Source organism: Drosophila mojavensis, unplaced genomic scaffold, assembly GCF_018153725.1.
Source record: "Drosophila mojavensis isolate 15081-1352.22 unplaced genomic scaffold, ASM1815372v1 contig_136, whole genome shotgun sequence".
Taxonomy (NCBI): domain Eukaryota; kingdom Metazoa; phylum Arthropoda; class Insecta; order Diptera; family Drosophilidae; genus Drosophila; species Drosophila mojavensis.
In genome coordinates this window covers 14,853,607-14,868,580 of record NW_025318667.1, presented here as the reverse complement: position 1 = coordinate 14,868,580, position 14,974 = coordinate 14,853,607, and the positions used below count along the sequence as shown (strand labels likewise).

The 14,974-nt window shown below is 41.9% G+C and overlaps 1 protein-coding gene across 3 annotated transcripts in view; it reads left to right on the top strand.

The window, feature by feature from the left end:
- The window catches only part of LOC6583869 (nascent polypeptide-associated complex subunit alpha, muscle-specific form), a 34,182-nt gene that overhangs the window by 15,817 nt on the left and 3,391 nt on the right, over positions 1-14,974 (top strand). For 2 of the 3 annotated variants that reach the window (XM_002009495.4, XM_044009492.1), the window contains 3 exons: positions 1,848-2,330; positions 4,291-4,458; positions 11,166-13,548. In XM_002009495.4, coding sequence (XP_002009531.2) covers positions 1,848-2,330; positions 4,291-4,458; positions 11,166-13,548 — 3,034 coding nt within the window. The remainder of the gene's footprint in view (positions 1-1,847; positions 2,331-4,290; positions 4,459-11,165; positions 13,549-14,974) is intronic. The other variant, XM_044009491.1, reaches the window with a different exon arrangement.

The following is a 14,974-nucleotide window of genomic DNA, read 5'->3' as shown; positions in this document are numbered from 1 at the left end:
TGTTTCTCTCTCTCATCCCTATCTACCTATACTTCAATCACTCTATTGTAGATGTTTAATCTTTCAATATCGCTTTCGATATTTCTATCTCTATAAGTTTTTGTATTTCTCTGTGACTCTCTGTCGTTCACTCCTCTTCTTCCCCTTTTTCTGTCTCTTCCTCTTTCTCTCTCTCCCAGTATTTTTCGCTTCCTCTCCGCGTCTCTCACTGCCTTACTCCTTTTCTTTACCTTGGTCTACCTCAGTCTTTCTCTCTATATATTTCACTCCCTCTTTCTCTATCTTTGTTTTTGCCTTATCTCCCTCGATCTTTGGCTCTCTTTCTCTCTATCTCTATGTCTATGTCTCTTCTATCTCAATCTTTCTCTGTCTTTCTCTCTATTTCTCATTAACTGTCTGTCTCTCTCTCTCTCTGCTCCTTTGATAGAGGATTCTATTACCGTCACTCTTTCTATATCTCTGTCATACATTCTTCATTCTCTGTATAATTTTGTCTCTTATCATATATTTCTCTCATTCCTTCTCTCCGTCTCTCTCTTTATCTGTCTCTCCATCTCTTTTTCTCTTTGTCTTTATTTCTCTATACATATCTCTCTATCTACATTCATATATTTGTGTCCATCTCTGTCATTGTCTATCATTATCTCTGTGTATGCTTCTCTTTATCTATGTCTCTGTTTGTTTCTTTCTTTTTCTCTCTCTCTCTCTCTCTCTCTCTCTATCTATCTATCAAGATTTGGAAATAACTTTAATGTTGGTAATCGCATTTCCGGAAATAGCATTTCCCAAACATTTTCCCAAAAACTGTTGAAATCCTCTTAAAGCAATTTCTAAACATTGCAAAACATCCTAATGCTAGTTAAAGCTGCGCGGTCACAATTTTCATGTTTTCATTGCATCGCATTGAAATGTACGTGGGACGCACAAAGCAATCTATAGAAATTGACTCAAGCAAATACGTTTTACTCCCCCATCAACAGAGTACGCAGAAGTAAAGGATATGTGGGTGAAAGTATCAAGGATATAGTATTTCATTAAAAAGTACAGCATTCAATTACGATGAGCAAAACTTTGCTGCTGTAGCTGGCGATAACTTTTTCTCTCGTTTATTTTTAGGAGCTCACGTTGCAGCCCACACAGTCTTGTTTATTTTGTTATATACCCTACACAAGAAGGTACACCATAAGAGGAAAGGAAATACTTTCAGCTTGTATTGAAGATTGATCTCTCTTTAGTAAGAAAAAAAAAAGAAAGAAAGAAATTAAATAAAATAAAAATTATTGGAAAACTAATTAATAAGAGTAAGAATTCTCTCTTCGAGCCTTTACATATCTCGATAGGGCACTCAGGGATTGCTGCGAAACGAGTATAAATTAATTTGGAGTCAGGAATGGGGTCGTAAAAGGCAAAATAACATTTTGAAAATTCATTTCGAACGCCCCGAAGCATTCAAAGAAAATTCAATTACAAAGCTTTGCTGACACATCTGGGACGACAGGTGACTGCGGCAGCTTCGTGTGGCATGCGGCATGTGGCATGTGGCATGTTGAGCCATTGACAAATGGTCAACGGGAGCGAAATGGATGATATTAATTAAAATCGCATGCAATGAAAACCATAGAGGAAATAAAATGAATTGTGATTCGAGTTTAGGGGCTTCGGCGCTTGGGGAGAATGTCAGCTCCCAGTGCAACAGAGGCGCAGAGGCAGCCAAGTTGCAAAGCATATGATTGACATGTGATTGTCTACCTGTGTGTGTTTACATATGTGTGTGTGTGGTCTATAATATCTTTTGGGTATAATTTTTGCCACAGTAACTTAATCCAAAGCTTTGAATTCCCTTCCAGATGATGGAGCAAACGCTGCGCAAACAACAAACAACAACGACAACAACAACACGCAACGCAAATCCAAATCCGAATCCGAATCCAAATGCAAATCCGAATCCCAATCCCAGCGAAGCGCCAAGCATATTGACAGCAGCCGCACTGACCAACGCTGGCAGCAGCAGCAGCTCCTCCACATCCACCTCATCATCCACATCGACCGCCACCTGCTCCGCCAATGTCAGCTCCATCGTTGCCAAGCAACGTCCGCCGCCGCTTAAAACGGCAACGGCTACGGTCACAACGACTCTCGTCAGCAGCAACGAGGGCGGCCAGCCGCTGCCGCTGCCCCAGGGCATGGCTGCGGTCACGGGCGCCACCTATCGTGGCGCAGCGACACTAACCACACCATCAACGCCACGCATCGAGCTGAGCCGCGCCTCCAGCTCATCCCATCACGAGGAAGATAGCCGCGAGAGCAGCCCCGAGAACGTGTTCGAGCAGGTAAGAATGGGATTTGGCCAACAGTCTCTGCTCCCGGGAGCGAGACCGGCTTAGTGGTTAGATAGCTTGGCTTTTAGAGCAGCGATGCTGTCGTTTAAACACACCAACAGCAACAGCCACTACCACAGCCACAGCCACTGCCACAGCCACTACAGCTACAGCAATACACCAACAACAATAACAACAGATACAACAACTACAGCAACAACAAAATATAACCACCAAATCCAAATTACTTTGGCCAGCCGAAGCTTTAATACCCTTGCAGCTAATTAAAATCGTAGCAACCCGATTAATATTTTTGGTTTCATTTAGATTAGTTTTGGCTAAAGCTGTAGCTCCTTAAGTGCGTTCAAGTGGTATGCGATCTATCATGAAGAAGAAGAAGAAGATGATGAAGAAGCTATAGAATGATTCTACTTTAAATATCAATTTCAGAGTTGGATAATCATTTAGTATTAGTATTCGTATTTTAATAAATTAGTAAAGGTGCTTTTATCATTATGAACCACATTATCATCTTCACTTTTATTGTGATTATATTTATCATAGAGACTATTTGTATTACTACAATATGATTATTATTATGCTTACAATCATACTAATCATTATCATTACAATCAGCAACGTCATTATCAATATTAGCATTATCCTTATCATTATGATTCTCATTATTTTAGCTCTCATTATCATTATGAATTCTTTTATTTTTTGTGGTTATTTCAATATTTATCAACTTCAACAATTAAACAAAATTTTCATTATAATTATATTATCATTAACATTTATCATTCTAATTTGTATTTTGTTTAATAATATTTCATTATCGTTAGGATTTCATTCTCAATATTTTCATTATTGTCATTATAGTTTCTGTAATCATCATGATTCTTATTGACATTATAATTTTTACATTATACATACATTATCATTTTGATTTTTACTGTTATTATGATTTTCATATATATTAATCATAATATTCATTATGATAATTGTCGTTATCATTTTCATTTTTCCGATTTTCATTGGAATAAATTGTCTTATCACTATTATTTTTATTCATTATATTATATGAGCAAACATAATCCAATATATCGCTTAGGAATCGATATTCTATATATGTATATTTCAAACAATTTTCCATTAACTTGGCTAAGGTCAAAGATCAGTTTATATGGGCTCCACAGGAAGCTTTTTCTGCACTTACAGTTTTAGTTAGCCGTTAGATATGTGAGATAGAAGCAATGCCCTCTGCAAGGGTGTTTAACGTATAGCCAACACAATATTAACAGTTCAAACAAAGCACGACGTCGGCGTCGCAGTCGGCGTCGCATTTAAAGAATCATTTTGTGCTAATTATTTGTACTTTGTTCTTGTTTTTTCATTTCTTTTGGACTCTCCTTATGTGTGACTTTCTTTATCTCACTTTCTCTCTCTCTCTCTCTCTCTTTCTCTCGCTCTCTCTTTCTCTTTTTCCCTTACCCTACTCTCTTTCCCCTCAACTTCCTGTGTCCACACAACCTGTGCACACACATGCACACTAATTAACAATCGCACACACACACACACACACACACACCTATATATACACACACACACGCACACGCACACACACTCTTAATGATGCACACCCGCCCATCGCAATGCACAAAAATTGGCTGTTGATTTGTTTATTTGTCTTTTCCTTTTGATTATCGTATTTATCTTGGTCTGTTCTCTGCCTTTACTTCTGTTGCTTCAACCCCGCATGCTTTTTTCCTTAAACTTAACTTGCGAAAAAAAAAAAAAAATACAAAACAAAATTTGCTCAATGAATGTGCGTGTGTGTGCGTGCGTGTGTGTGTATATATGCCTATGTGTGTGCGTGTATGTGTGTGTGTGTGTGTGTCTGTGTATGTGTATGTGCCTCTGTCTATGTGTGTGTATTGGGTGGTTACCGTGTTTAACTAATACTATGAAGGTCGGCACTGGCACCCTACAGGAAACAATTGGTCTTGGTTTCCGGGAGGAGGGCGCCTTGGAGCTGCGCAGCTCCACCGAGGAGCTCTATTTTATGGATCCAGAGCAAAAGAAAGAGGAGCAGGAGCGCATGCAGCAGCAACAACAACAACAACAGCAGCAGCAACAGGTAAGTGATGTGAAGCGATAATTAAGATCGCAGTGCCTAGAAAAAGAAGTGCTTTCAATTGCGGAAATGTAAGATCGACGTATCTGTGATATGAACAGTATCCATATGCCACATGAAAATGTTGTAAACGAAATGAGAAATATCTTGGAGAATCAAACTATGCCTATTATTCCATTGGGAATATTGAAATATGTATATATACGAGGGCGGTCCCAGAAGTATCCGACCAAACATAGAGATAACAAATTTTAAGAAAAGTATTCTTTATTTCTCAACATAATCTCCTCTTAGCTCTATAGACTTTTCCTTGCGATATTCTATAGTTCGGTCGTATTCTAATTGCTGAGGAACTACTCGAAAACTCTATAAAATTGAAGACAACAATTTTAGTATATTATGTATCTACAAGTATCTACAAATATTAAAAATCGTACCCCATTTGAATACATTAACAACCAAAACTTAGACTCATATCACTAAGCCCAATAAATTCCTATGCAATCGAACATAAAATCTTATTCAAAATACTGTAATGGGTATCTAAAAGTCGAGCACGCAAAGCAAGCTCAACTGCTTTGGCACTATTTAAATGTTCGCTCAAGCTAACTTCATTTCCCGTGCATAAAACCGCTTAAACCACAGCCACAGCAAGCTGCAGCCAATTGCCAGAGTTGCCAGGGTAACAAAATATAAAAAACAGAGAAAATAGAAAAGAAAAAAAAACATGGAAAACCTATATAAAGTGAGGTAAAAATTGACATGAAGGAAATTGAAATACTTTCAATGGCAAGGTGGCAATTCAAGGAGGCAGGTGGCTACCTCCAGGAAATTTAACGGCAAAGGCAAAGGCTAAGGCAAAGACGACGGCAACGGCGGCTGCAGAGCGGCTAAATTAATAATTTAAAATTACAACCTGCCAGGCTGAAGGATGCGACAAGTAGTATGTCCTGGCGAGTGCAGCAGCGATTGCAGCAGCGGCTACTGCTGTGGCATGCGCTTGACTGACAGCTAACAACTGACAACTCCCGTTTACCTGCAGTTACCTGCGCGACTGCTTCTTGATGGGCAAAAACTTGCAAAAACGTCAGCTGACAGCAGCAGAAGGAAGCAGGCGCAATACGGGCGGGCATGCACGACTAGCAAATGCCTTGTAATAGATATATATGAATATATGAACATATGAATATATGAATATATGAATGTATGAATATATGAATATATGAATATATGAATATATGAATATATGAATATATGAATATATGAATATATGAATATATGAATATATGAATATATGAATATATGAATATATGAATATATGAATATATGAATATATGAATATATGAATATATGAATATATGAATATATGAATATATGAATATATGAATATATGAATATATGAATATATGAATATATGAATATATGAATATATGAATATATGAATATATGAATATATGAATATATGAATATATGAATATATGAATATATGAATATATGAATATATAAATGTATGAATGTATGAATATATGAATAATCGAATAATCGAATTTATATGTGGAGCATTGATTCAGTATTACTCTAGAGGTTTTCCTATCAATTCTAAACTCAAACAAATATAATAATAATGGATTGGTAAAAACCAATAGTAATTCTCATATACGTAATACGAGTAGACTTTGAGTATATTCAAAATGAAAATGATTCACTGAGTGAATAATTTAATTTGAATTGAATTTCACATTATTTGAAATGTAACCAAACTTTAAAAGCGCCATAGAAGGTGCTCCTAAATTACAATTTAATGTAATTAATTTAATTAAATTTATAAATAATGCCCGCTATAAATAAATAAAATTCGAATGGCTTTGTTGTGGAAATGCACTCTCACACGTTGCTAGGTGACACTTTAACAAAAGCTCTAATTAGTGCTCCGCGCTGCTCTTCTCGAGAAAAGTTTCGCACACGCAGAAGAGAGAGAGAGGGAGAGAGTGGGAGAGAGATAGCGAGAGAGATGGGAACACAACATGTGGCCACGAACGGCGAGCGGAAACGGAAAGCGGCCAATTGGCAGTCGTCTAACTCATTGAAATTGCAGCAGCGTGGCAACTCTGGCTACGCCAACACTTCCGCCCGTTAATGTAGTATTAGTATTTTTTTTTTCTTTATTTCTTTCGTGATGCTGCTTTGTTGGGGTAGCGAAAGTTTATGTGGGAAAATAATCAAATCAAACTGTTTCGCCAACTGGCACAGCCGCTGCTAGAAACTTATTAATGATGGCAGCCCGAACAGAGCAGAACAGAACAGAAGCAGCCACGCCCCCTCGGCTTGCAAAGTTGTCAGCGCTCAACACGAACACGGACCGAGCTCCACCGGCCAACTGTAATTGAGAAGTTTACTAAAACGCATAAGCTCACAACTTGGCCAACTGAATAAGTAAAAGACCAATTGAAAAGTGACGGAAAGTAGTTAGGAAGCTGCTGCTGGCCAGGCTAATGGCATAACAGTTAAGATAAGTGCATAACGCAAGAAATTCAATCAATTGCGTCATATTTGCCGCGGGGCAAACAGCAAATGGGAAATGCTGCAAAATAATCAAATAGTATCAAATATCAATTTCCAGAAACTATGCGAGTTTGGGTAGAGTTAAGATAAGTCTCAGGTTGAACAGCATCTTCAGTCAGCTCGTTACTCTGAGCGATGTGTTAGACTGTATTTGCCTCCCTACTTCCTACTTCCTCCTCCCTTTTGGGTTGCCTTCCACCTGAGTATTAGATGTTAGCCCGCATTAAAGTTTAAGGTAAAGTTATTCCATATGTTCCAGCTGAAGCCGTGCAGTTCAAGGTGATGTCCTTTCATGAAGGATTTGTCCATGTTCCATTCGTCCCTTTCGCCAAAGTCACAGACTCTTCTACAATCATCTTAGCTGTTGCACAATTGCTCTATTAAAGTCTCTCCCTTGACTGCAGCGACAGTTTCTGTCGGGTCGGTCCTTTCCGCTGCACCTTCCTTGGCACCTTCGCAGAACTTTCGCCCCTTGAAAGTAACTTTTAAGTCTTTCGAATACTATAGACTAATTACTTAGTCATTTTAAGCGCAGCATTTGCAGTTGAAGTTGTAGGAGCGACATTTTTGCTCGCCCCTCGCTCGCTCTTCCTTACTCATTGAATAAAGACATTGTTAAATTCAAACTCAATGCGGTCGAACCTTGTTGTACTATGTATGAATCCCCATAGCAAAGGAGGCAAGCCGCAAGTGGTTGTCGTAGTCAAGCAAAGTTGTTTGCGCAGTAACTAACCTTGTGGCAATTGATTTGCTATTGATGAATTGCCACACATATCGGAGTGAATAGAGCTCAGGTTAACACAGGTAAATCCTTTGTATGAATGGTTAAGATTGGTTTGCTATCAATAAATTGCCAAGGATACAGGATAGAATGATGCTACACAGGTAGCATCTTTATATGAGTTGTATAGTATTGGTATAATATACGACATCCCGTTAAGGTATAACAGATATGAATTGTAAAATATTTAGGATTGATTTGCTTTTCGCATATTATACGAAATCTAGTTTAGATATGACATATGTATATAGGAATTACTCTTGGTTTCCTTTTATATGAATTGGTAAATATGTGAGATGATACAGATTTAAGGTATATAACTATATAGGGCTTACACAGACAAAATTATTATGTGAATTGTCAAAGATATAAGTAGTATATTATACGGCATCTACTTAAGATAAGAACATAGATATATGGGGCTCTTTATATAAATTGCCAAATGTATATGATTGATTTGCTATTGGTATAGTATACGAAATACAGTTAAGATATGACATATATAGGGCCTACTCAGGGTTTCCTTTTATATTAATTGTCAATGCGATAGGATAGTATTGAGTTAGGATATGAAATTATATATGTCCTATAACAACCACCTTTGTATATACATTTTTATTGCATCGTATATAATTGGCACATGATATTATAAAGGTCTAGGAAATGCATCCTGTTTATATAAATACGATTTATTTTATTTATACAGTCGAGTCTCGGTAATTCAAAATGATACGGGGATCATATGTTTTACGATTTACACAGAAATCGAAATTATCGAATATTATCAGTGACGAATTTTTTTTCAAGGGGATTTAGCGGGGTATAAACTATAGAGACTCGACTGTATTTATTAAATTTTCAAAGATATAAGTCAGTTAGGAGTTAGGAAATTAGGAGGGCTTACACAGGCAACCTCTTAATAGGCAAACAGAACTGAAACACTTTGACTCTTTCTCGAAAATTTTCTATATCGAAGCCTTATAAATGAGTCATTCACTTTTATTTTAGATGTCTATATTCAAATTTTGTAGGATCACTCATTCCATATCAATATATTAATACAATAGCAGTAAATTTGTCTAAAAAAATGTTTGATTGAATAACTAAATCAGTTGGATAAACGAGTTGTGAGCTGAATATCGTTCACTTTGGAATTAGATGTTCCGTTTCAGTTTGTCAATCAATCAATCAATTAGGTCTACTTCGTTCCGTTGCCGCTGCAGCATTAGCCCATAATGAACCAGGTTCATTGAATGAACAACAAAATTTTTGGAACAAACTTTAAGCTACGACTTTTGCGGTTTAGGTGCAACCGCAAAACCGTTCACCTGTCGCACAATTAACAAGTTTATTGGTAATAGAGCGACGGCATTCGATATGCGGTTGGATGGACAAAATTGATGGCTTACCGAGTCGACGGCCTTGACATTTTGGACAACTTTGCGTGCGACGGTGGATGGGCTTCAATGTTTAGTTAAACATGCAGAGCTACACCCACCCCCCCCCCTCCTCGGCTGATGCATTGCAATGCATTGCCACGCCCTAATTGGGGGTAAGTGAGTCGTAAACACCCGCCCGCCCGTCGCCCGTCGCCCCTCCTCGATTTGTCACTGTCAATGTTAATTAAATGTTAAAATCCGATCCACAGCTGACATTGGAGCTCGTTGCAGTTACTAATTAATGCTTTTCGGATTAAAGTGTTCTCCTTTTGTTGTCGTTGTTGTTGTTGTTTTTTATCTGTGGATGCTTTGCATGTATCAATGTTTCCAGTTTCAATGACCCATTGAGTCCACAAACCCAGCAATTATATCAGTTCGCTTGCATGTTTTTCTCCGTCAGACCGCCCAGTTCTCTGTCTCTCTCGCTCTCTCTCTCTCTCTCTCTCACACACACTCTATTGGTATGCCGCTCTGTTTATCTAACCATATATTTTTCTCCACCTCTCTCGCTCTCTCTCTCTTTCTCTCTCCTCACACACACACCGCTGAGAGCGCGCCGGGGCCAACAGCGACCCATCAAGGAAGTCGAAATGCAATTGACATGCGATTGAATGAATGTCAGAGATTGTGTTCCGGGTTAACGCGTGATAGCTTTTTGTTCAATCTCTTCCATTTGGAAGCATTTTAGTACCCTGTCATTTGTTTGGGCATATCTAAGCCGTTATATAGCTAGTGCAATGCATATGTCAGCTGCATTTCGAATGGCTTCAAATCTAATCAGTATTTGGTATAGTTTCATATAAATATGTGGCGTATCAAAGAGTTTGGCTTCGTTTCGATAGCTGTGCAATATTCCAAAAGTGTCTCTATATAAATATCGATTTTCTATATATAGTATAGTGTTTTCTGTTAAATTTTTAATACTGCAGACATCTTAGTCCTTCAAAGCTGTTTGCTAGCCACGTTTCAAACTCAATTCGTTTACTGTGAGCATATCTGTTCCCTAACATATATTAGCTATATTTTAAGTTATCGATAACATTTTGCGAATAGCTCAATGTTCAGAGAAATTTTCAAAATTATTCAAGATTAATTATAAACATATAATATATATGAATGTCTAATAGTTCGACGAGGTTGATTGGCTCTAAAAAATATGGATAAATATCGATTATAAAATCCTCATTTTCAGTTACATTTCAAGTACAGCTGAAATTTTATTTTAAATACAAATGATAGAAAAACTATTAATAACGAGAGTTGATAGTTGATTTTCGATATATCGTATACTGTGAATTTTGAATATAGTCATATATCGTTATACCACTAACCATATGGTTAGTGATTATAGACTACTTTTATGAAATATTGTACTATTTCCATGTTTATTTAACAAAAAATCGATAAATATCGATCGCAATAAATTGATATTCGATCAAATGGAAACTACTTAACTTAAATATTTCTCATCTTAAATGACTAAATGTAATTAATAAAGTCATATTTCGTTATTCTCTTAACACACAGAAATCGATAAATATCGATACTTGTAAATTGATTTATTTTGTACAAGGCCATGTCTCGTTATGTCAATTCGCATTTGGAGATTCCAAAAGACAGCTTACATAAGTACATAATATAGCTAGCCTAGAGCGCATTATAGGGTATCGCTCAGTCGCTCACTCTCGCATAGTATGACACACTCTTGTTTCTGTTTAGCTTTTTTTTGGGCTGTCTCAAGGACTCCCAATCGACAGTGCTCGCTTCGAGTGGCATTTGTCCCAGTCGAATTGTCTTTGGTTTGCCAGAGAACGGATTGATGACTCTCGTGCCTCGTGCCTCGTGCCTCGTGCCGCGTGCCTCGTGTCTCGTGCCTGCTGCTAATTGCGTAATGTATTGAGCTTGTTTCTTTTTTGTTCGTTTCGCAGGGCAAACGGTCGTCGCCGCACATCTTCAAGTTCGATGACCACCAGAGCTACCTGCAGCAGCACCAGCGCAAGGACTCGGCCAGCTCTGAGGTGGCCGCGCTGCTCTGCATCTCGGGCCGCACCAGCCGCATCTCGAGCGTCGGCAGCCAGGGCTCGGCTGTTAGCCGTCTGTCCGCCGTCTCCTGCGTCTCGCGCTCACCATCGCCGCATCGCATGCTGCTGGAGACATCGTTCTGCGGCCCCAAGCCCGTGGAGGGCGCCGATGGGGTGGTGAGCGGGGCCAGCAATGCCTCCACGGCGCCCAGCTCCGCTCAGAGCTTGGGCGAGGCGACACTGGCCGTGGAGCAGCTGCTGTTGGCACGGGCCAAACACGATCCCACCCAGGTGGTGCTCGCCGAGGGCATCCAGATGCAGATGCAGATGCAGCCGCCCAGCACATTGGCACGCCGGGCCAAGCCCACCACGCTGGCCAATGGCGAGAGCAAGCCCAGCAGCAGCAGCAGCAGCAGTGGCCCAGCGAAGCCCAGTTCCAGCTCCAGCATCGGCGCCAGCTCCAGCGCAATGGGCGCTCAGCGACGCAGCACCAAGAGTCCCGGGCAAATGGTCGTCGGCAAGACGCCCAGCGGCACGGAATACATACGCATCAATCTGCGTCCGGATCACATGTACAGCGACAAGGGCATTGCGCCCAACGAGCGTGTCGTCGAGGCGCCCAACCAGCTGACGCCCGTCTATTCGAAGAGCTCCCACAGCCACTCGCAGTCGCAGTCGCAGTCGAAGCCCGTCTCGCTGAGCCTGCAGGGCGGCGGCTTGGACGAGCACCGTCTGACACCGACGGCCAGTCCGAAGCCGTCGCGGCATGCGATGCGGCTGACCAGTCGCTCGCCCTCGCCGGCAGCACCGGCTGGCGCCTCAGTCTCCCGCAAGAGCTCGTTCAGCTCGCTGTTCCGGCTGGGCAAGGATTCGCCCGACTCGCCGCGTGAGTCTTCCCGGTCGCGCAGCAAGAGCAAAGAGCGACCATCGACGGCGATGGCACTGACTCAGGCGCCCGGCTCCCAGAACGTGACGCCCAGCAAGCAGAAGTCGGTGCTGGCCATCTTCAAGCCGGGCAAGCGGGGCAGCAGCGCCGGCACCGATGGCACCAAGAGCTCCAAGAGCTCCTCGCCCATCGACAGCGCCGAGCCGCCGCCACCGCCGCCGCCCGCACCAGGCGGACGGAGTCGCACGCCCGCCGGCTCGCGGCCCAACAGCCGCCTCAGGTACTACGATGAGCCCGTGGAGGGCGTCATCCACATACCGTTGCATACGCCGCCGGAGGAGCGGGAGGCGCGCACCCTGCTGCAGGGCATCCAGCAGCTGGCCGCACCCTCGCCGCCGCCCATGGAGCGCACGCGGATCATCAGTGTGAGCAGCGCAGCGAAGGCGGCGAATGTGCCTGCTCCTGCTGGAGCCGGCGCTCCGATCACTGCCAGCCAGCTGGCCGCAGCAGCTGCCGCACTGCGTCCAGTGGGTCAGCGCAAGGCGAGTCAGCCGCGCGCCGATCTGGATGCCATACAGACGCTGCCGGCGCAAGAGGAGCTGCCGCGGGAGCAGCGCGCCTGGAACAGCGAACAGCCACGTCACGTCGTGCCGGAGCCGCAAGCCAATCTCGGCCAGATCACGGAGCACGCGGTCGTCGAGGTGGTGCGCGAGAATGGGCTGGCCGAGATGCAGCGCCTGCCCTCGGTGGATAGCACGCAGAGCGCCTGCGAGCCGCGCCTAGTGCAGACCGTGGCCACGGTCAATGCGCCCGTGGAGGATGCCGCGGCCAAGGAGCGACGCCGTCTGCTGTTCGCGACCCGTTTGGGCTCGGGCAGCCAGGAGCAGCTGTTCTCCACACAGTTCAGCATCTCGAAGACCGAGAGCCAGTCCAGCCAACTGTCCGAGCAGGTCCAGCTGCCCGACTCCAACTCAACCACGGCCTCCGACTGCACCACCGATGGGCTTCAGCGCCAGGGCACGGTCATACGGCGTGTCGACGCACCCGCACCCTCACCCTCACCTGCACCCGCACCCGCCTCCGTTCCACAGCCGACGGCACGCTCCAGCTCCGAGGAGGAGCAACACGCAACGGGTGCCACCATGGTGGTCAGCAGCGCCGTCGTCATGCGCTCCAAGCACAAGTCCTGCTCCAACTCCGAGGAGGAAGCCACAACAGCTGCCACAGCACCGCCCGCTGCACCACCGGCCGCCGATGTCCGCCATTCGCGCTACCTGGAGAGCTTCGATGTGCGCAAAAAGTATCATGAGAACGTGACTGAGAGCGTGCCGGAAGCTGTGACTGAGCCGGCGACTGGGACGGTGCCACGCAAGCCCAAGCGCCAGAGCATACCGGAATCGAAACGTTAGTATCCAAAAAACTAAACTGAACTATATTTAACTAAACTGAACTGTATAAACTATATATTAAATAGTATATAGTAGTTAGCCATACAGGTGGGTGAATACAGTCAGGTGAAATAGGCTAATATTAAATTTAGAGATCGTTGTACCAGGCTATATTTATTATTCTATTATTTAGAAACTGATTATAACGACGCCCAAGAGATCGTCGCCATATAAGTCTGTTCATATACAAAAGTTTGACGGGGGAGCAGAATTTACGTCGCAGTAATCGTACGGATGCTATAAACGGAGTCGTTATAGTCGGATTCTACTGTATATAAAATCCCATTGATCAGTTACTTGAGAGACTAGAAGACATTTAGGAGTAGATTTTATTACCTATTCAGAGAGCTTCAGCTGAAGAAAACTTTATCCATAAACTGGGCTGAGATTCTTATATAGATCTTCTTTGATCAGAGAGCTTTGTCGGAAACTGTATCCATAAAATAGTTTAAGATCAGAGAGTAGGACATCCCTCGAGAGCTGAGAGAGCTCATTCAGATAGTGTTCAACTCTGTTGAATAATTCCCTTTAGTCCACAGCTGGTACTACCTTGATTCTTAGCAAATAACAAATGGCAAAAATTTTGCTTTAAAAATTTATGTCATATTATTTATTAGAATCTTATGCCAGATTTAGAAGAAAAATTACATTTTTTGAATATTTAAACAGTCAACAATATAGATTTCAAATTAGAAAGTAAATCTAATCAGCATTGCAAAATCTAGATCAGGGAAAAAATGAAAGCAAATCCACTACAAAAGAGTATATAAACTTGATAGGAAATACAGCTCAAGGGAAATGCGTAAGACCTAAAAAATAATACAGTCTGTCCTTTGCAGTAATCCACTAGCCACATCTTAAAGTTCTAGCTTTAAACTGTTCTATATTATATACAAGTTCACCCGTTAAGCGCAGATAAATTGTATCCTGAGCCAAGGTCCGCAGTATTACATTTGCAACATAGGGCTTCTCCGTTCGTGGAATCAGCAAGACAAAGTACAATTGCACGTTTCGGGTTTCAGCCTAACAATGCCCTTATTCATCATTTACTCAGCTGCAGGAAATGCACAGAAGGCGGTGAGCAGGGGGACGAGGGCTCTTGCATATACAACACCGCGTCTGCCACTCTTTCAATTTCAAATGCAGCTCTCATTACTTAGAATTCATTGAAATGTTTGCATAAATAGTTAATATATGTACATATATATGTATATGTATATATACTTAGTATATACAGAATATATTTACCCCCATCATTTTTATTCCATTACCGAGTGCTCACTGTACTGGCAATTGTTCAAGAATTATTCATATTATTAGCAACCATAATACGCAAAATCTTTAGATGAGTATGAAAAACAATATAAAAAAAAAAATTAAAA